Source organism: Coloeus monedula (genome assembly GCF_965178545.1).
Source record: "Coloeus monedula genome assembly, chromosome: Z".
In the NCBI taxonomy this organism is placed as follows: domain Eukaryota; kingdom Metazoa; phylum Chordata; class Aves; order Passeriformes; family Corvidae; genus Coloeus; species Coloeus monedula.
In genome coordinates this window covers 52,847,296-52,868,079 of record NC_138822.1, presented here as the reverse complement: position 1 = coordinate 52,868,079, position 20,784 = coordinate 52,847,296, and the positions used below count along the sequence as shown (strand labels likewise).

Sequence of the window (20,784 nt, the reverse complement as noted above, 5' to 3'; positions counted from 1 at the left end):
TCTACAGATACAATCTTCACTCTCTGCAAGACTATATGATCACAACTCAAGTACAGTTGTCCAACTGCACTCACTCCCCACATTCAATTGTCTTAGCCACCCAAAAGTGGTATTTTGCATCTACCACTAGGGAATAGCTCACTGTAACTAGTTTATTGAAGAAATTCAGTTACCACAAGAGAAATTAATGAGACAGTTACATGTTACAAACCCCTGTAAAAGTAATGGCAAGAGAACTGACAGGAGTAATTAAAAACATCTGTTACAATTAGATATTACATTCATCTTGTCCCTGCCAGGGCATGCATATTGAAAGTATTACTTGATTTGTACAAAAGTGTAAATATATTTTAAAACTTCTATTGTACAAGCTTTGTGCAAAAGATCAAGTCTATTAATATTTCATGTTTACTTAAGCAACCTGCAGAGGTCCACAAACGGAAGTGTTCTTTGAGATATCCCCGAAGTCAATCAGAGTAATTTTTCAGACTTTACCAACAATATTCAAGCCATGATATAGGGATACAGTGTTTTCACTGAACACTTACATAGTATGAAAATCTCTGCCCTCTATCACCAGTAGTGATAGAGTATCTGTACATATCTGTACTTATTTCCATCTGTAGTGATTTGTGTTAAAAGCTACCCATACAAGCTATGCACTCTCTCTTCAGGAAGGACACTTTCTGAAAACAAGCTTCAGCATCCCTCTGAAGTTTTTACAAACTTTTCTAAAGCACCCATAAAGACCACGAAACAGGAAGTGTATTAATATGTGAAGTTATCAATGACTAAAACATCAAAAAAAATCTGAACAGCAAGGAACACCTCCCAAACTAGTTACACAGCCTACCTCCAGAATTGCACCTTCTAGTAATATATTAGGACAGCAGCAGCACTTGTTAAGCAGGAAGTGAAAGTACATGGTCACCCTGAAGACAGCTATTCCCACATGCCTCATTTTTAATGTATATTTTTGTATTATCAGCTAAATCCATCTTTTCTAAACCATGACCATTAGTTTCTCTGTTAGTCGTATCCTTCTGCTCTGTTATCTGCAGTTCTAAGCATAAGATCAGACTTTCACTTAAAATCACTGTTAAACAAACCTTGAGTTTCAAGGGGTCCATATCTTTAGACATCTCTTGTTTTCTCATCTCAGCAATTGTCTTCGGTCCCTTTTTATCAGATTTTGCTGAAAATCCTTGATTAGATAAGAGATCCTCAAAGTCATTTTCTGAAACTTTTGGCTTTTGACCTATGAAAGGAGAAAAAACATTAAATGCAAAGTTCCACAGGAGAATACATTTACAGGGGAAATACATTGCACTTATATTCACTTGGATGGCATTTATCACTACCATGATAAATACCCTTCTGTGATGACAGATGCCACAAAACTAAGGATAGAAATAAAACAGATCATTAACAAACTTTCAGTCCAGCAGAGCAGACAACCTCACATGCTAACCTCTGACTAAATGGTTGCATGCCCTCCTTTTTAAAACAGTTGAGTAGATTTGAGGGAGCACACAACTATCCATGATTTTGGAAATGGCTCCATTTTCCCACTCTAATTTAGTTCCAAATACTACGCGGCAGTTTTTTAAGTAACCATATACTCTGTATTCTCATTCAAAGCATGTAGTCAACACCTAAGTACGTCAAAACTTACACAGAATAATGAAGGTATAAAACACCAACATGAATATTCATTACAGAGCCAACAAATTTCAGAGAACTGTAGAGTAACTCAACTTTGAAGAGGCCTCTGGATGTTGTCTAGTCCAATCCCCACTCAAAGCAATGACACCTAGGCATATTTGTTAGATCCTTGTTCAGCTGAGACCCATCTGTTTTCAAGGGACAGGAACTACACCATCTTTCTTCAGCATTTCATTGTGCCAATTGATTTTTTTGTCTTGTTCTACAGACTTTCCCATGCTGCAGCCTATGCCCACTGCATCTCTCTCCTGACACCTCTTCCCAGATATGGATCAACAGAATAATTTCAACTTAAAGAAGTACCTGCTATTCACTTACATGCCAGTTTAAGGGAGGCATAATCCTAATACCAAACACCAGAAAATAAAATTTACCAATAAAGTTCATATAAAAGAGGCCAAGCCTATCCCTCTAACTCTAGGTTTGCCTATTCAGTTGGAACACCTTAAAGGACTGGTCCTGTCCCTGTATCTCGTTCAAGCACAAGAATTTTCAGTCATTTTAATCTCAGTGTTTCTCAAGACTAGCTACTTCTAGCTTCAGATAGGAAAAACACTGTATCCCTTTACCTGTGTATCACAAATAGGCTAACATGAAGCAACATTATCAATCATGCCTCCCCAGATGGATCAAATTTACCTTTCTAAACCAGTGACACAAAACCCCTACGCATGTGGGCGAGTTACTACAGCCTTGAGACTTTATGCCCAAAATTGCATACACTTGTGCCATCTTCAGCTTGTCTGTTACGTACTGGGATAGCTTTGGAAAAGCAGGATACCAAATTTGGCAAGGGTTTTTCTGTTTTCTACTAGACACAACTTAAATGTAAATAAAAATACGAAGTTCAAAGCGCTTCTGCAGGTAACAGCACACCTAACTAACTTCACATGTATCCTGGAGTGATGTTATGAAGCCGCTTTATTCCTTAACCATCCGCTCAATGCCCAAGAATGCTGTGCCTTTAAGATGGAACCAGGGCCAGAGCCACGGACCCAAGGGGGCAGTGGAACGGTTCAGCCCAACAGCTCGGGAGCGCTGTGCTGTTTTTCTGGGTTTCCTTTGTGTTCCAGCTAGCTGGGAAAAGGTTCTGTTGGGCTTTTTTCTTGTTCTTTCTTCCCTTCCCTTCCTCTTGCCTCACTGCCTCCCTTCCCACCTTGCCGGTCCAGGGAGCCTGCAGGGGTGGCCCCGGCTGGTCCAAGCCCGGGTGTCTGTTCCCTCTCTGAGAATTTGTTGTATTTTGAGCTTGCTTTTTTTATATCCTGTTCTACCCTGTTTTGTTTGTGTGTTAATAATAAGTTTGGTCTCTTTATCCCACTTTCACTCCTTGGGACCCATTTGTCTCACTGATGGAGGAAAAGGGGAGGAACACTCATTCCAGAGTGTTTCCTCCTGAAGTTTTGTCTCAAAAACCAAGACAACATGGGACATTACAAGTAATATGCATTCGGAAAACTTACCAAAGCTTGGGGCTCTGACTCCTCTTTCTTCTCGTCCTGCAATAACACTGAAGTTTACTGTGTAGTTGGGCTTAGCTGCTGTGCTGGACTTAGTCCGGGACTGCCATGAAGTACTCTGTAGTTTTGGGGACTTCTGCCACTGATTTCCCAGCTTCTGAGATGGAGCAGTCTTCTGACTAAATCCACTACCCAGGAGTCCACCAGTGGATGAACCTAACAATAAATACTAAGTTAGTTGGTCAGTTCAGTGCCTGTCACCTGTTTAACACGAGTAGGACAGTTTGGTCTTGACATATAACCACATAGCTCAGTGATACCATCATACAAGACAAAATGTAACAGGAAAGTGTGGGTAAAATGAAGTTAAGAGTCTCATTAACAAGTAACTTGGATGGCAGGAGCTGGAGGCATTACTAAAGGTCTTCTCTTGCAACTCAAGGTCTTGACTGTCAGTTTTAGCAAAAACATGCACCCTTATCTGAAGGGTCAGGCACGTGTCAGGCCAGTAGATAATTTCATTGTGACAGTAGTTATGTCTCCCACTTCATTATACTTCTGGTAACATGCAGTGCACAATAAATAACTAATTACAAAAAAGGAAACAGGCTGATATTATTTTCAAATGAATGTTTTCAAAGGAAGATGGGAAGATTATTCTACAGCAGCATTGACAGGGAATACTGCACATGAGTAAGAAAAGCACAGCAGCCTGCAGGAGATACATTAACCACCCTGCTGTGGCATAGGCCAAGCTTTTCTGGGTATACACAGCAGTGTAAACTTGGCTTGCTCTTTCAAAAATGGCTGCTCACACTTGAGCTCTCCTGATACCTCTTCTTTCGTAGTGGCTGCTCGTAGTTCTAACTTGCACAAGACGATGTCACCGCAGGGCCATGTACGAGATACCATACTGTATCTTGAAATACCACACCTGATAAAACCCTCAACTAGATTCTGAAGCATTGCTTATTTTTACTGTTTCTATATCACTGTTAGCTGTAGTTATCTTCTCAAATATTATTCTGGATGTTTCACACAATATCTGTAAGATTCAATCTTTTCTTGTTACTCACCAGCTCTCAGCAAATACCTCAAGCTGGTCATTAAGAATTAAAAGGAAAAACTTTCCTTTATAGGCTGTCAGTAACATTTATTGGTATAAGAAGCAAATCAAACAGTAGAAGCACTAAGTATAGTCTAAAAAAGTAAGATCTCACCTGGAAGACCAGATCCCAGATTTGCAAGATCAGCAAAAGGATCAAAGTTCTGAGATTTCGCCTGGTTGAAAGACAGACCTGAAGACACACTGGACTGGCTTCCGGTGGTAAAAGCTTGGCCTGAATAATAAGAAAACACATCACATACTTGGTCTGTTTGGAAATTGAGGGAAAGAATAAAAGTAGTATCTCCACAATGCCTCATGCAAACCTCCCCAGCATCCTGCTTCACATCTTTTCCCACGACAAGAATCACCATTACTACAGAGAACTGAAACAATTTAATTCCTGTGTCTTGAACTGAAATCTGAAAAACTACATGAGTGCCTTACTAAAGGAGCTTTTAAGCAACAAACCAAAAATGCTTGAAGACATGTTCAGGTGGTTAAACTGACCCAGTCTGGAGTACTCCTCTAGTGGAACCATTTAATTTCATAATACCTTCACAAACAGGCTTCAGCTGTGGTGATGCTACACTGCTGGTTGTTGAGGAATCTGCCCAAGAATCCCAACCACTTAAGAGATCTGGGTGGCTTGTAGATGATGATATTTTAGGTGGCTCTGGTGTCAAATTGCCTACAGAAAAAAAAAAGAAATATTTTTATGTTTAAGAAAACCATCACAATAACATATTTTACCAATTCCAACAGAACGGGTACCACATTGCCAGCTGCACAGCTTGCTTAAATCTCTTGATAACAGTTGTGCAGTCTTAAGCAGGACTCAGAAGGGTTTTACCACTGGGATTCCTTCATCTCTATTTTAAAACATCCCACACACTTCATAAATAAAGTATTTTCATGCACAAGCAATGCTTTGAATTTGACAGCTTAGGTCTCCTGACAAAAAGGACTAGCTCAGGTACAGGTCTAGCGCATGCTGCTGTTTCTGACAACACAGCAGATAAGCGGGAAGCAGCAGTGCTTCATGAATGGTGCTCTTAATCACTCAGCAGTCTGGGTGCTACACAGGTGAAGCCAGGTCACTTCAAACTGCAGGTATGCCTAACCTAAGCCTCTTGTGACAAAGGGGCCTCTTGGACAACTAATAGACCCTTTGAAAAAGTCGTATTTAAAAGCATGCAAGGGTGCTGCCACTAACTCCTGGAAAATGCCACATCCTACCTAAAGGTATAACTGCCATCCCTGATGCTTGCAAATGATTCTCTGCTTACACACTCACACATACTGTGAGGTGAGCCATCCTCAGAACAAGATATGCTATGTATGGAACACTCAAAGCTGCATGACAGTTCTGAGCATTGTCCTTAAGCACAGCTTTTGGAGACTTACAGTGAAGCAGGACAGCTCTTGAATAGAAGTCCTACTTTAATGCTACAACAACAGTCAGTGCTACAGTGAGAGGTGATATTTCAGTAAAGCCAGAACATTTAGTGGTGCTCTAAGACATTTCACAGACATAACTTTCTAAACCCTAACCCACCCATCCTTAAAAAAGCAATGACATTTTGAGGGTTTGACTGTTTCAACTACTACATCACAGCCTTTCACTTGTCTCAGCTTCTCAACTTTACATTCTGTAAATATTGACATCAAATCCTCTTAATCAAGGAAATAATTAGAAGCAAATTAAATACCCCTCCAGTACCTCAATCTAGTAATACTATTTATAATTAGATCTTACAGCTGCAAAGGAAGCACATCAAATACTGCACAACAAATATCTGCTGAAAGCCTGTATTTCAGCAGTATTCTCTGCTGCATGGGAAGGAAAACATCAGAATAAAATGCAAGAAGTACCCACCATTTCCAGCCCGTTCTCCACACCCAAGCTTCATCTCCCTGCCTCTGAAACCACGAGAGAAACAGTACGTATTTGCCTCAATACTCAGGACCCCAGCTATCTGCTAAACAGCAGTGTCAGGCTATAAACCAGGACCTATACACCAGCTGAGAAGTCTGCTGTATCATATTCCACTCCCAAAAGTTTAGCAGGCCTTGAATTAATACTAATATTGATTTTTAGACTAGAAATTACTTTGTTCTACAATCTCTGCTATTGAAAGTCTTTTTACAGGGGCATAAGAAAATTAACAACAACAACATGAAATTACCTATTATGAATACAAGTGGAGAGAAATAAGAATAAATTAAATTACAGCTGAGTGCATTTGAAAGATCGAGAACATACTGTGGAAATTGAGCTGTTTTATAACAGTTGGCTTAAGAGCAGTCAAGTTCATCACCTCCCCCACCCTGAACTAAGCAGGAAGTAGCCTACTGCTACGCACAGCAGTAAATTCACTATTAATAGTAAAAACACATATACATCCACTACGCTTACCAGAAAAAGCTGAAACATGCAATGTACAATATACTGAACAGATAACCTATTCCTCTGGAAACTTTTTATTCTTATGCTATCTTCTGTTTAGTTCTAAAACCTGGGCACTATTATATGTCAGATTTTAACATCAAGGAAAAGTGTTATTAACATGATTCTCTGACTTCTACATATTCTGAAAAGGTATGATGAGACCCCATAATGATTCCCTATTTTTATAACTGGCGCACTGGAGTTCATACAGACACATTAAGATAAAGGAGCAGAATATCTGAAGAAATGGTAAAACATGAACTATAGCTCAGTATTCCAAAAATGGAAGCAATTAAGATCATGGGCATGCAGACCCAAACCTGGTTGTTTCAAGTTTTTAATATGCAGATTGATACTCCTTAGCCATACAGCAATGAACCACTGGAGGTCAGGGCAAAGAACTGTGTTCATTACTAACACTGCTCAAACTAAGCTAAGATGCAAGAGTAAGTTGGTGGTAATCAGATCACACTTTCCAGCTTCCCAAAATAAGAGACCTGCATTTTACTATATCCTACACACAACTTCACATAAGGTTTTCTTTATTTAACTTGTCATGTCTACAGGAAATCCTTTAATCACAGACGACAACAGGATTTTCTGTGAACCAAGAGGCTGGTTTAGTATGATGCAAGTTTTTTTAGCCTTGTCTAAAGCCTGTTTGAGAACACAAGTTCACAGAAACTAACTTCTGCTCAAGAAAAAACTACACTGATCACTCTGGTTTCTTTTGATCACCTCCTAGATCTTCTGCTGTCTTTGAGGGAAATACATTCCTGACTCAACCTGCATTAAAGATGATCTGCTACTTGAAAAATCCAAAAGAAAATTAAGTTACCTTGTAAATGCACAGCTGTTTAGCAGCAACAGCACAACATTTTCCTATTACAGGACAGAATGCCTTAAGAGACCAGATATTGTATAAGAATGTCTTGGAGTGACTTTATGATGTGTATCCCATATCGCTGCCCTATGCCCAGGAATTAATTTTTGTGCCTTTTAATGCCTTTAAACTGAGCCTGAGAGGGGGAAGGAAAAACTTAGCAAAACTTTTTTCAAAGCAGTTTGCAGCTTGTTTAAAGTCACACAGAGACAGCGACTTTTTCCAGCTGCAGCAGGAGAGCGAGGAAGCAGCTGGCTTGCGGCTCTCCAATCAGCTTTTGGCCACTTTTTCAGCTTCTTTTTCTCCGGAGAGAGACTGAGAGTTGAACTTTTTTTTTCTTTCTCTGGAATTTCAGATTTTCTCTCTTTTCTGCTGGACTGCTTCAATATCAGAACACATTGGGAGGGCTTTCCACTGAGCACAGACAGCCTGGCCCTGGGCCAAGTCCCAGCTCCGAGGAGACCAAAGGGAGGACTCTAACACTTTCCCAGGTTTTTCCCCCACAGCAAAAGATTTTATTATTCAGCATTATTTTCCTTTCCCATGTGTTTGTTAAATAAGTAGTTTTTATCTCTTTCACTTTCCTTCGAGGAAAATTTATTTTTTCCTGAACCTGGTGGGGTTGTGCCTTCTCTCAGAGGATGTATTTCTAAATTTGGCCAAACTGGCACAAAGAACTATCTTTCATTTTAAAACTCCTGTGATTTTAAATTTTAAGCCAACATTTGAGAAATAGAAGGTTAAAATTCTGTGTCTTGAACTTGTGTTCACTGAAACAGCTTTTCTCCTGGTATCTTTAGCCATTTAGTAATCATTTACTAACAAAGCGTACCCACCACTAAAATTCGATTCTAGACACTTACAACTGCTCTAACAGATTGATCAAATCTCATTACTGCACCTTATTTTCAATGGTCACTGCCATTACTAACTTTTTTTCTCCCTTTAATGACCTCATGTTTGCACTGTCTTCTGCTCACTTAACACAACTCTTCCAAATATGTCATTTGAGAACATGTTCTTATTTCTCCTTTCTTCTCCAGTTACTAGTGATCCTGTCCTTTCAGGACTCACAAATTCACATTAAAAGCAATATCACTTTTAATATTCCTAACTTACTTGATTAAATTGGTAACTGCAACCGGATAGAATGCTAAAGGCTCAAATACATACATCATTTCAGCTAAACACAGATAAAAGCTCTCATTTGAAAGATAAATATAAAAAAGCATGAAATGTTACCCCAGTTTCTCCACTTCCATATGGTTTTTAAAGACTGCATAGCAATAGAGAAATATTGGGAAAACAGTGTAAAACAGCAGGCTGAAGAGAAAATGGGTACATTTTAAGTATCTTTTCCTATGTTGACAGAGAGCCCCAGAAATTACATTAAAATAGCAGGTATCCTAATGCACTTAATGGGGTGCAAGCTATCAAGTAAAATCAGAAGGAGTAACCATAAAACAATAAGCATTTAAGTTAGATGTAAAAATATTCCTTTTTTTCTGTACTTGCTCAAATATTATTAACAGCTGAATATTGATGCTGTTCTCCTTAAGACTGCAGATAAACATTTAGTGAACAGAAATCTGTAATTTTTTTTCCCACTTTAATACATAAAAGGGTTTTTTGTCTCCTCTCTGATATGGGGGTTCTGGTACTATTAAACTTGGAGAAAAGAACAGGGAACGCTCTTAATAAATGTGTAAAAATACTTAATGTGAATAAACAAAAAAAGACTGAGACAGACTTTTATCTGTGTTGCCCAGTGGATGGACAAGAGGCAATGGGCACAAACTGAACCACAAGGAACTCCATTAAAAAATACTTTCTTTCCTCTAAGATCTCTCCAACACTGGCATAGGTTGCCCAGCTGCAGAGTATACAGCCCTGGAAATACTAAAAATCAGCAAGGACACGGTCCTGAATAGCCTACTTTACTTGACCCTGGCTTTAAGCACATCAACTACAGTATCTCCAGAGGTCCTACCTCTCAAGTGAGTTAAATTTTGGCTGAGACCATAAAATATGTTGAGCTGCAAGGGAACCACAAGGACCATGAAGTCCAGCTCCCAGCTCTGCACAGGACAGCCTCAAGAATCATACCATGTGCCTAACAGTGTTTTCCAAATGCTTCTGGAACCCTTGTCAGGCTGGTGCTGTGACCACTTCCCACTGTTCCAATGCCCAACCAGCCTCTGGGAGAAAAACCTTTTCCTGATATCCAACCTAAACCTCCTCTGACACAATTTCAGGCCATTCCCTTGGGTCCTGTCACTGGTCACCACAGAGATCAGATCAGTGCCTGCTTCTCCTCTTCCCCTCACAATGAAGTTGTAACTGCAATGAGGTCTCCCCGCAGTCTCCTCCAAGCTCAACAGACCAAGTGACCTCAGCTGCTCTTCATACAGCTTCCCCTCAAGAACCTTCACCATCCTCATGGCCCTCCTTTGGACACTCTCTAACAGGTTAATGTCTTTTTTATATTGTGGCACCCAAAACTGCCCTCAGCACTCGAGGTGAGGCTTCCCCAGTGCAGAGCAGGACAATCCTCCCTTGCCCGGCTGTCAATGCTGTGCCTGATACCCCCAGGACATGGTTGGCTCTCCTGGCTGCCAGGGCACTGCTGACTCATTCAGCTTGCCATCAACCAGGACTCCCAGGTCCCCTTCCACAGTGCTCCTCTCCAGCATCTCATTCCCCAGTCTGTCTGCATCCAGAGTTGCCCCATCCCAGGTGCAGAGTCTGCTGGAGATAATGCTCCACAGATCAGTATTGATAAAATCTTCTATTGAGCAAAACATTTATGTTTGGTAACCTCACCCAGGGACAGCAATAGTGGCATAAAACTGGCAACTATACAAGTATACAACTGAAACATATGGCTGTTACTATCTACAGGACAGAACAAAAACATTGCAACGGAGGCAGCAAGTGGAATCTTCTCAGCAGAATCAACCACAGCTGGAATATAATGATTAATAATACGGTAGAGAGAGCAGTCAGCTGGGTAGCCTTTTATTTCAAAGAAGAAGCCCTTCTGTCAGTCAGACAAATAATGCATTTTTTTCTGTCCAGTTTATCTGTAGCTAATACTCAGACTGCATCACTCAGAGGCAGGGTCAACTAGAGCAACTGCTAAACAAGGAGGGGCAAGTCAAAGCTGCATGCAATAAGCCCTGGGAAGAAATCATTCTAGATTCAGGATAAGGTATGTGATACCACCATTCCTAGCTACCTGCACATTGTAAGTAGGTGTCTGTGGGAGAAGAGGCCTGGGCTTCTCTGTTGGAAAGAGCCAGCTCCAACAGATTCACCACAAGCCACAGCTGAGCCTCCCAGACTAGATGTCTTTGAGAAAACATGCTAGAAAAAGCAAAAAATACTGCACAGCAGCTGTAAGAGAAGGGAGAGATGTGTGAGAAACAGGCCTGCAGACATTAAGGTTGGTGGAGAAGGAATGGAAGGAGGTGCTCCAGATGCCAAGAGCAGGGATTGCCCTGCAACACATGGGAAACACCACAGGGGAACAAATATTCACACTGTAGCCTGTGGAGGATGCTACACAGGTGGATATGTCCTGGATGAAGCCACAGCCCAGGGAGAGCAGCCCATGCAGCAGCAGGTTCCTGGCAAAAGCTGCAGTCCCTGGGAGAACCACACACCTATATCAATCTCTTCCTAAGGGACTGTACCGTACAGAGACCCATGTTCTTAAAAGATTGTATCCCATGGGAAGGGCCTATGCAGAAAGAGAGGAATGAGAGAGCTGCAGAGAAGAGCTCTTACAGACTGATCACAGCTCATATTCCTATGGAGAGAACTCATACCTTTCTTTCAAAGTCAGATTTTAAAAAGCCCTAACACTAGTGGTTCTACCACTCCACCATTTTTGCAAATGTCTGTTTCTCTTTAAAGAATGATGGGAAGACTGAACATATCACAAAGATTTTTGTTTAAAGATTAATAGATTTTAAAATAAACGCATGAGGAAAAGGCTTTGCCAAGAATATATCAGAGAAATGAAACAAATAAGATTAGAGTATTACATAATGTACTTTGTGAGTATATTACCAGAATGCATTCAGGTCAGGAAGGTGCTAGCTAGCTGCAGCCTGCACTTTGTCAACTGGCTATATTATAACTTGACCTGCTCACTTCTCTTCCTAGGTTTCCATAAAATCTTTAAAATCTGAACAGTCAACATAGCATACTATCACCTATAAATTAAGTTTCCAGATGTTTGTGTACCCTCAGTTCTTAGATCATTGAGAGGAGACTCCATCTCCTAACATATGGTTAGCAATACTAGAAATTCTGTCACATCATAAATAATAGCATGACATTATACAGGAAACACTTGCTTCTTGGTGCATTTGCATCTGCACTTCCAGAATACAAAGCTAATTAAAACAGCAATCACAAGTGGATCTATTAAGACACTAATCCACTAAGCTGAAAGATAAATGCACAGAGGAGAGGAAACTGTTGAGAAACAGAACAACAGAAGCACACTTACCTAAATTTAAGAAATCTGAGCTGGAAGAAGGTGGAAGTGAACTTTGTGTGGAAGGAACTGCATTAGCTGTAGATGTTGAGGTTGGATTAAGAAAATCCCCAAAGAGGTCTGGACCAGACAGGGCTTGATTCTCTGAACTTGATGACATTGTGAATGGGTCAAATGGGTCGGCTAAAAAAGAAGCAGAAAACAAAATTATCTTATGACAAATTGCAGAATAAATGAAGCTGGAAAAGCCTTACTCCTCTGAGGGCACAGACAAAAAGTAGAGTTCATGCTAGTAACTGCAGCAGCCTTCTGACAACTTTTTGTGGCAAAGAGTAATCACCTGTTCCTTCCTCTAGACAAATGAACTTTCACACTGGTACAAAAAGGATCTCAGCCATACATAATATGAATAGCTATATCTTCAAATACAAGCAGCAAGACTGCATACAATTCATCAGCATTGTTAATTTCATCCATTTAAGACACACCTTAAGTTTGAGTGATCACCTACATACACAAAGAAGAATTACATTTGTTAAATACTCTATAACACCAAAGTTGCAACAGATTTTAAGAAAATGGACTATTATACTATTAGAAAGAATATGAAGTGAAACATTCATACTACCATTTAGACTTGAAGGCATTGACGATTCTGGGGCAGAAAGCACGTCAACCCAAGAATGAAAACCAATAGAAGTAAGACTGCAGCAGGTCTCTAGTGATTCCAATGAAGAAAAAAAACTAACTGGAAGAGTATTTATAGTCAGCATGGAGTAACATGTGACAGTCAGCTGGAATCACGGCTTTAGAGCTTCCTGTTTCTGCTGCCCTCTAGGGTCAAGAACCCTCAAGAGCCCAGGGAGTCCTGCCAGACTCACTCAGAAGCTGAAGAGAAGGAATAATCCTGCTATAACACCCCAGCACGTCCTCAGGTAATAACCACATTGTGCAGGACTCAACAACATTTCAAGCAAACTTACTATAACATCGCACATAAACAAAAGCTCAAGTACAAGTTTGTTGTGCAAGACAACATGTAACAGTGGCCAAATAGTCTCACTTTTGCACTTACCTCTCAATACAATTCAATGAAATACACTGAATGACAATGACTACAAGAATGAGATACATACATGACTACTGCTCAGGTGCTTCATGCAGTGGATATGAGTAAAGAAAGATAAAGAATTCTATAAAAGGGAACCTTTATTACTACCTATGTAAAAATGGTAAATTAAAATAATTTCTCCCTGACCACAGTAACTAAGTTCAACAGTGAATTCCTCAAAATAAGTAAATATTTTAAATCATCTAAATACTCCGTAAAAAATACTTTTAGTTGTCTATAGATGAAAGCTTTTAGTCCCTATGAATTATCTTTGTGCAAACAAACAAAGCCTTGTAATGGTTTCCCAGATTACCAACTAATATTCCCAGAAATCTTAATATTAACTTCAGGCAGAGAATTGTTATTACCGAAAGTTTAGTAAAGTGACAAAGAGCTAAATATTCACTGGTAAGAGGAACAGAATCTCTGAACTAAAACATCTTGATTAAATACCAAATAGACAGCACTACCTAGCATGCTCTTTAAGGATACTGACCTGCCAACAACATCAGTAAAATTAGCAAGAAAACATCTTTTAGCAGTATCATTATCCTACTGTTTTGGACAATAATCTACAGGATTTCCAGTTGCTCAGCAGTCTTATGTGATTAACACTTAAAAATCCCACGCACACATTTGACCTAAGCAGACAGCTCTGTGCATCTAATGCCATCGCTTTATGTAAAGTTCAAGAAAGCAGTAAGTTATGACAATTCTATGCCTTAGCAAGGAAAGTTATAGATTTAGAAAAGGATCTAGCACATAACATTCATATGGGAAAGCTAAGAATTCTTTAAGATACTGAATTTCCTTTAAATTCAAAATTTTGTACTTTTCTGTTTACGGAATTTAAAGTTAATAGGATACTGGCAACATAACAGAATGCCTGGATAATGTACAGGAATTTCTCTCCTTCGTGCAGAAATAATATCTATTCTATTCACAGTCTTGCTATAGACTGACACGTCTTCACAGTACTGTTGAAACATGGTACTTATTTTCTAAGCACAGTGCAAGCAGCAATTCATGTGTTGCCCAGGCGACAAGTACTGATGTTAAAACTCACATACCTGAAGACATGGCTGCTGCTGAAGACGTACCCTGAGTAGCAGCTGGACACTGACTGCTGAAAAAGAAATCTGTTCCTTGTCCAAGAAGATCTCCAGTGGGCTCTGAAACCTGTGACACACTACTCACAAACAGATTGTTCAACAAGTCAGCGTTACTTGATGAAGAGTTAATTTCTGAGATAGGTTGTTTCTGTTCTGCTGAAATATCAGAGTCTAGTCCCAGCAAATCTACATTCTCTTCAGGGAGAGATTTTTGTAACGGTGCAGATGGAGCTTCAAAACTAGTTTCAAAAAGCAACTCTCCTTCTGGAGTAGAGTCTTTTTCATCAACAATTACTGCATTTCCTTCATCTGGAAATGTAGAGAACTCCTCATCTGAAGGATCACTCTCTTCTCTGTCATCAGATAGCTGAACAGGATCATTTTTAGATGAATTGTCTTCTATTCCACTTTCTGGAGTTTTTCCTTCTTGAATAGAAAAAAAGAATAACATCTTTAAATGACCAGGGTTATTCTTCTGACTAGGGTAAGAGAGACTTTCATGGTGAAAAGGTCTTCATATGAAATTAATTCCTAACTAACCAAAACTCACATAAGAATTGATGAAAAAGGAACTAAGTGTTGCCTGCCACCTGTTTGTACAGGGCAGGCGAAGCAGCAGCTGACTACCCTATTTGTCCCTCCACAATGGTAGGCATTACAAATTTTTTCAAAATTAGACTGACTTGGACATTCACCTCAGATCTCTGTGTCCCTCAGAGCTTACAAGATTTCTCAGTAATTGCTTCTCCACTCAATAAAAGCATAAGCAGCTGCTGTCATTTTTGCCAACAAAGCAGCACCCAGAAAAGGGAGTCGCACGTGTGCTATAAAATTACATTTTCTTAGTCCTCTTTACTGATCTGGACCCTACTGGCTAGACTACTTTGTTTCCTCTGTTCCTCAGCCGGCGTGGGGCTGTGGGAGTAAAAAGCTTCCTTGCAGACCTTAAAGGTTAAGATTTCTACAGAAAAAGAAAAATTTAGCTCAGCATTTAAGTTATACTCAACACCAAACCCCCTTACTTGGTGTTTATCCAAATGAAGCAGAACAACCGCTTGTTATTCTGCAGGGCTCACTCTTTAAATAGCTTTTCCTCATGGTTAGTGAATTAGAGACTCTTGCTGCCTAAGAAGGCTTAAGCATTCACTGGAAGGCATACAAGACAAACATAAGCCACACAGTTACTTCAGAGGAAAACCTGTACCTTTCCAGTCCAGAGAGTGAAAGAAGTTATTGGCATCAGTACTACTGCTGTGTGGGGATTCTGTATCAGTAGGTGCACTTTCTGAAGACTGCTCCAGCTGGGATGCCTCTGCTTCATATTGTGCAGTGGAACCTGGCTGTCTAGGCAACTCTGGTTTCCCTATAAAACAGAATTTAAGCCAGAACACTTAGAGAGAAACTTCTCAATCCTCCACATGGCAGCTGATACTTGTCTTTCAGGCTGACTGCTGTAGGAAGACAATTACCTCCAATCTATTGCTCTGCAAATGCAAATTCCTGCCCCCACCATCTCTGAAATTAGCATTATTAACTTTGTTTCAACTGCAAAAACTGGTAAGATCCTGTTTTGAACTAGGACATTAAATCAGAATCATAGTGTAACACTCAAGCATTCTATTTATATTTGTAGAAAAATGTAATTAACACCTCACTTGTACCAACCATCCCCTAAAACATGCAAGAGCTATGAACAGTATCTGAAATAAGACGGAAAAACAGAAAAAAGCAAATGCAGCTGTAGAAAGACTCAGAATATACAAAGCTAGTGAAGAACATGGAGCTATTAAAAAACACCACAAAAGGGGTTAATACATTGTATGCTGCTATTAGCTGCTTCTTATATTTCTTATTTTACTGAAATCAGATATTAAGTGACTCTTGTGTAAGACTCAGTAGGGCAGTTACCTAGTGTTGTATTAGCTCTCAAAACCAAAGTTTTCTCAAGGCAAATTAAGAAGACTTCCTAAATTAGTCAATATTCATCTACTGTTTGAAAAAAATGGATGAATGGCTGGGAGAAACCTATTTATCTAAATTGAAATACGCAACTAGTAGAGCACTTTTTCACTCTTCCTCCACATTCTCAGTTTTAGTTCAGAGATGCTGAATAAATAGTATGTCTCAAACCATACATGAAAGATCATGACTAATGAAAGAGTAAATTCAATTTTAATGGCAAGTTTATAAAATCACTTCACAGCACTTGCTTTTGTCCTATTCCCTTCCCACCAATCTTAAGAAATACTTTCAGTGTAATTTGAAATCCTTACATTTCATGTATCAATCAGAAAATGGAAGTGACTTTAGAACACAAGAATAACAATGATGCAAAGCTACACACCTTAGCTTTAGAGAGCTGAGAGTTGTGTTCACAATAGGATTAAGCTAAGTTAAATAGAAAATGGTCAAAATCATAATACAAACAACATATATCCTGCTTAAAAGAAAAAAAGGCCAGCAGCAACCACCTTATATGAAAAGAAACGTACTTGACATGTACCACATTAACATAGGGTGAGATCTCACGTATCACTAAAATCACCATAGTAATCTTCATAATCCCTCTTTATCCTCAAAACACAGAGAAGGCTTAAGAGCCTGAATGAAAATGTAAAAGCTAATTACTGATATCAGGAGAAGAAGAAAGATACTGAATAGCATTAACTGGAATTAATGCAGGCATCTACAGATGAAGCACTGAATAAGCAGCATTAACAAAAAAACTCTGCTAGAACATATTAGGAAAAGTTGGGGAAATTAATTACAACATTACATGGCTATGCATAAGTATGTTGATAAAAACATTCTTACCTAAAACCATTTGTGAGGCATGCTCACATAATTTTAACTGAAATGATACTGATGCCAGTTTAGCCAAATAAATCTCTTTCAAGTATTTGTGTCTACAAATACTGACTTTTACAATTCCATTTGCTAAAAGTCCCTCCCTGCAAATGGCCTATTCATAGCTTTAAAGCAAGCACAAGTAAGCACAGTGAAAGTAAGACAGGGATAATTATAATCCATTACTGGAGGATAACTTAAGCTCCTCCATACAAAGCATATTTTAAACTGGTATTTACAAAAAAAAACACCTTTTAAATTTCTTTCAATTAATGGAATATCAAAAACTAAACAAAAGCCTCAAACACTAAGTACATTGAAAATTTTTTCACGTCCTTTAGTTTTTCAAGGGATTCATTACCAAATTTGGATAAAATCTCTTGTTGTTCCTCTCGGGTGGAGAAGAGGATCTTGGGATTTAGTCCCTTTATATTCATGTTATCCCAAGGTGGCTGTTCACAGCTGGGCCTATCTCTGGGCTCCACTTCTACTTCCAGATTGACTTGAAATAAATCAGGGTATTTCTCTTGTATGTCACAGGCATCCAGATCATACCTGTAAAGACACGGACAAGAAGTTTCTTGATACTGAGGGCTAACTGGATTAGACCTACTGCAGTCCAAAACAAAACGTCAAAGCATTTAGTATAAGACATAAAATATGTTGTATTTATTTACTTTTCCCATTTTAAACAGGTGGTATTTTTACACACAGGCTTTTTTTGTATCATTAACAAAACATTTAGTTTCCTTAATGTGAGTGAACAAAATAATCTTACTGCAATCAAAGTCATCTACTTCCTACACTGACTATATTTCCTTCTCCCTACACTGACTATATTTCCTTCTCCCTGCTATATGTTGATGTTTGGCAGGTTAAGCAGTTTCAAAGAAAATTTCTTCCAGTCTCCTACAAAAAGGTGTCAACATACTTGGCAAATTTCACTGTAGTGGCATTTCGGGGCACAAAACCTGTATGGAACTGAATCTGAAACATCTTCATTGAAGCCATCTGTTGAAAAGAAACAGGAAACTGCATAAACCAACACGAACAGTATGTACAATGTTCTGCCTTTAACATAATGCAAAGTATTAACAGTATTAAAATATTTTAGTATTTGCTTTGCTACAAAAACCTTCCATTTAATTAGCAGTATACTTTATCTTGAAAGATTTAAATGCAGTTGAGACAGAACATAGATCTATTACTACCACTAATAAACCAAACGACCCTCAGTAAGATACGTCTCATCACTAACCTCAAAATACACTACCAAAGCCTAATGTACTTCTAGATCCTGTTCTGGAGGCTAAAATTGCATGACCTTTGTTCCATTTCTGAGTAACACATGCTCAGAAAAATCCATTGTGCAATACAATAGCCAAGAAATATACTTATATCACATGTAAAGGAATCGACTGAAAACAGTTTTAAATGTAGCACATTTAAAAGAGCACTTCAGAAGGCGTGCAAGGGGTTTTTTCTTCAAGTGCAACTTCAAGTCAGCCGTTCATTCCAGACAGAATTTTAGGGCTTTTCTGAACTGACTCATTTTAATCACTCAACTGTTGAGAGAAAAACTACTTTCCCATGCCTGATGGGAATGTGAGTACCCAGAAAATGCTACTATAGAAGATTCATGTAGCTCCTGGTCTTGCACAAATCCAAATTACAGCTCACTGATCAACGTAGCCCGCATTTGTTTCCCGGCCTTAATTACAACACCTGTGAAATAGTCTTGCCAGTTCTTACAAAGAAGTAATACAGTAATAGTCCAAAAAATACGGTACAATAATTTGAATTATGAAAGCTTTCCTTGTAAATGAGCGTTTACCGAACATCATAGCCAGAAATCAAATAATACAAAAAGCACTGCCACAGGTTAAGGGGGGGTTGATCATTCCCCTCTATTCAGCACCAGTGAAGCCCCATCTGTAATTGTGTCCAGTGCTGGGCTCCTTACTCCAAGAGACATGGATATACTGGAGCAAGCTTCTCTGATTCTTCCATCCCTACCATCACTTTCCTAGAAGATAAACTAAACCCTCTCTCAAATTAGCTGTGAGCAAGCAGAAGACATTCACAATGCTCAGCTCTAAACACAAGAGAAATCCTGAAATGTGGTGGCTGATCTCTGTAAGAGACCTGCAGAGAACTTCAGGGGGCAATTTACAGTACATAAAACTAAGGACACATTGAATATTGTTCCATCAAACCTCCAAACCCAGATCATCACACACACTGTTGATGTATCGTGCTATAGCTGACAGCTGAGAAAATTCTAGTCTTTTCTATTAGTGAATAAATGCCAGAGAAACCACATCAAAGAAACTCTATCATGAATAAAGGTGAGGTTGTACAAGGAGTATAACCTAACCTTCACTAAATTTTATCAGTTTTATGCCCTTTTCCTGATGATGTTGATCCATACAGCAGTTATTTTTGTGCATTAAGGAATCATTTCACTGAGTTTTTAGTTTTAAGGTGTTCTGGAAGGTTTTGTTGAACCTCTGCAACATGACAAGATTTGATACTCACCTTCCTACTCACAAAGCAGGAAAAAAACATAGGGAAAACAATTTCAGTAACATTAACTATGTATGAATATATATGTATGTCCCACAAGTACAGAAACTGGTTGAAAAACTGGATCAATTTCCACAAAGCTCCAAGCTCTAAACTTTGCACTTCCCCTCCTTATCTTTTACACAGATTTCCAAGTTTAATTTGGGTTACTCATCTGAAGAAAAAAGAACATGCCTCTCCTTTAAAAAATTTGAAGACAGGCTCCATTAACAAGTTTCTTGTGATCTTATTTGCATCCATAGTTGAATTAAAAAAGAAAATATGCATTCTCCCTAGTAGAACAAAAGTAAGAAAATTAGCTATAAAAACTGAACCTGACTTTAGAAATAGGTTATAAAACCACATGGATTTTTCTAGCCTGTTTTGTATAGGCAGTCTCTGGAATCCCACTTTTCTGCTGAGTGGTATTTTTCCTTTGTTTGCAGTTTGTGCGCACAGAATCAAAAAGTTCTGGCTTGTTGTGTAACTTAACAGACAATAATTGCTGCCTCAAAAAAGCTGGCTAGTGGCTTTCCTTACAAATATAATAATTATCAATATTGAAGTACTTTCCAAAAATGCTTACGAAAGCATCTACATGTACAGCATTAGGAGTGGACATACTCAGAAGGCTTGAAAAGGTTGAATTCACAAGTGAATGAAAATCTCAAACATTTCTATGAACAAAGAACAGTAAATATAGCAAAGTACTTAGGAGATAACTAGTAGGATACAAAACTGCAACGAAAAAAGCAAATCCTCCATTTAGGCTCTTAAATTTATCAATTACCTTGGCTTGTAGTCGTCCTCCTAGAGTTGACCTGGCATGATAGATCACAATGAGAACATCTCCTTGGACTGTTATACCCAGTGGGATTACTGCTTTCCCATCTTCAATTTTAAACTCCCTAAAGAAAAAAAAAAAAAAAAAAGACATAACCACAGTTAATTTAGTTTAAAAGAGATTAAACAGAGTACTACCTTAGTATTTAGCCTGCTTTCTCCAAGGCCTTCAGTAGC

General features: G+C 38.9%; 1 protein-coding gene across 1 annotated transcript in view; it reads right to left on the bottom strand.

Moving 5' to 3' along the window:
• GAK (cyclin G associated kinase) overlaps window positions 1-20,784 on the bottom strand; it is a 66,311-nt gene that overhangs the window by 8,164 nt on the left and 37,363 nt on the right. Inside the window, exons 17-26 of the mRNA XM_082301403.1 lie at window positions 20,555-20,672; window positions 18,131-18,210; window positions 17,561-17,754; window positions 15,557-15,715; window positions 14,311-14,778; window positions 12,142-12,312; window positions 4,844-4,978; window positions 4,403-4,522; window positions 3,186-3,398; window positions 1,110-1,258 (exon numbers count right to left, since the gene is read on the bottom strand). Of these exons, the coding sequence (XP_082157529.1) occupies window positions 1,110-1,258; window positions 3,186-3,398; window positions 4,403-4,522; window positions 4,844-4,978; window positions 12,142-12,312; window positions 14,311-14,778; window positions 15,557-15,715; window positions 17,561-17,754; window positions 18,131-18,210; window positions 20,555-20,672 (1,807 nt within the window). The remainder of the gene's footprint in view (window positions 1-1,109; window positions 1,259-3,185; window positions 3,399-4,402; window positions 4,523-4,843; window positions 4,979-12,141; window positions 12,313-14,310; window positions 14,779-15,556; window positions 15,716-17,560; window positions 17,755-18,130; window positions 18,211-20,554; window positions 20,673-20,784) is intronic.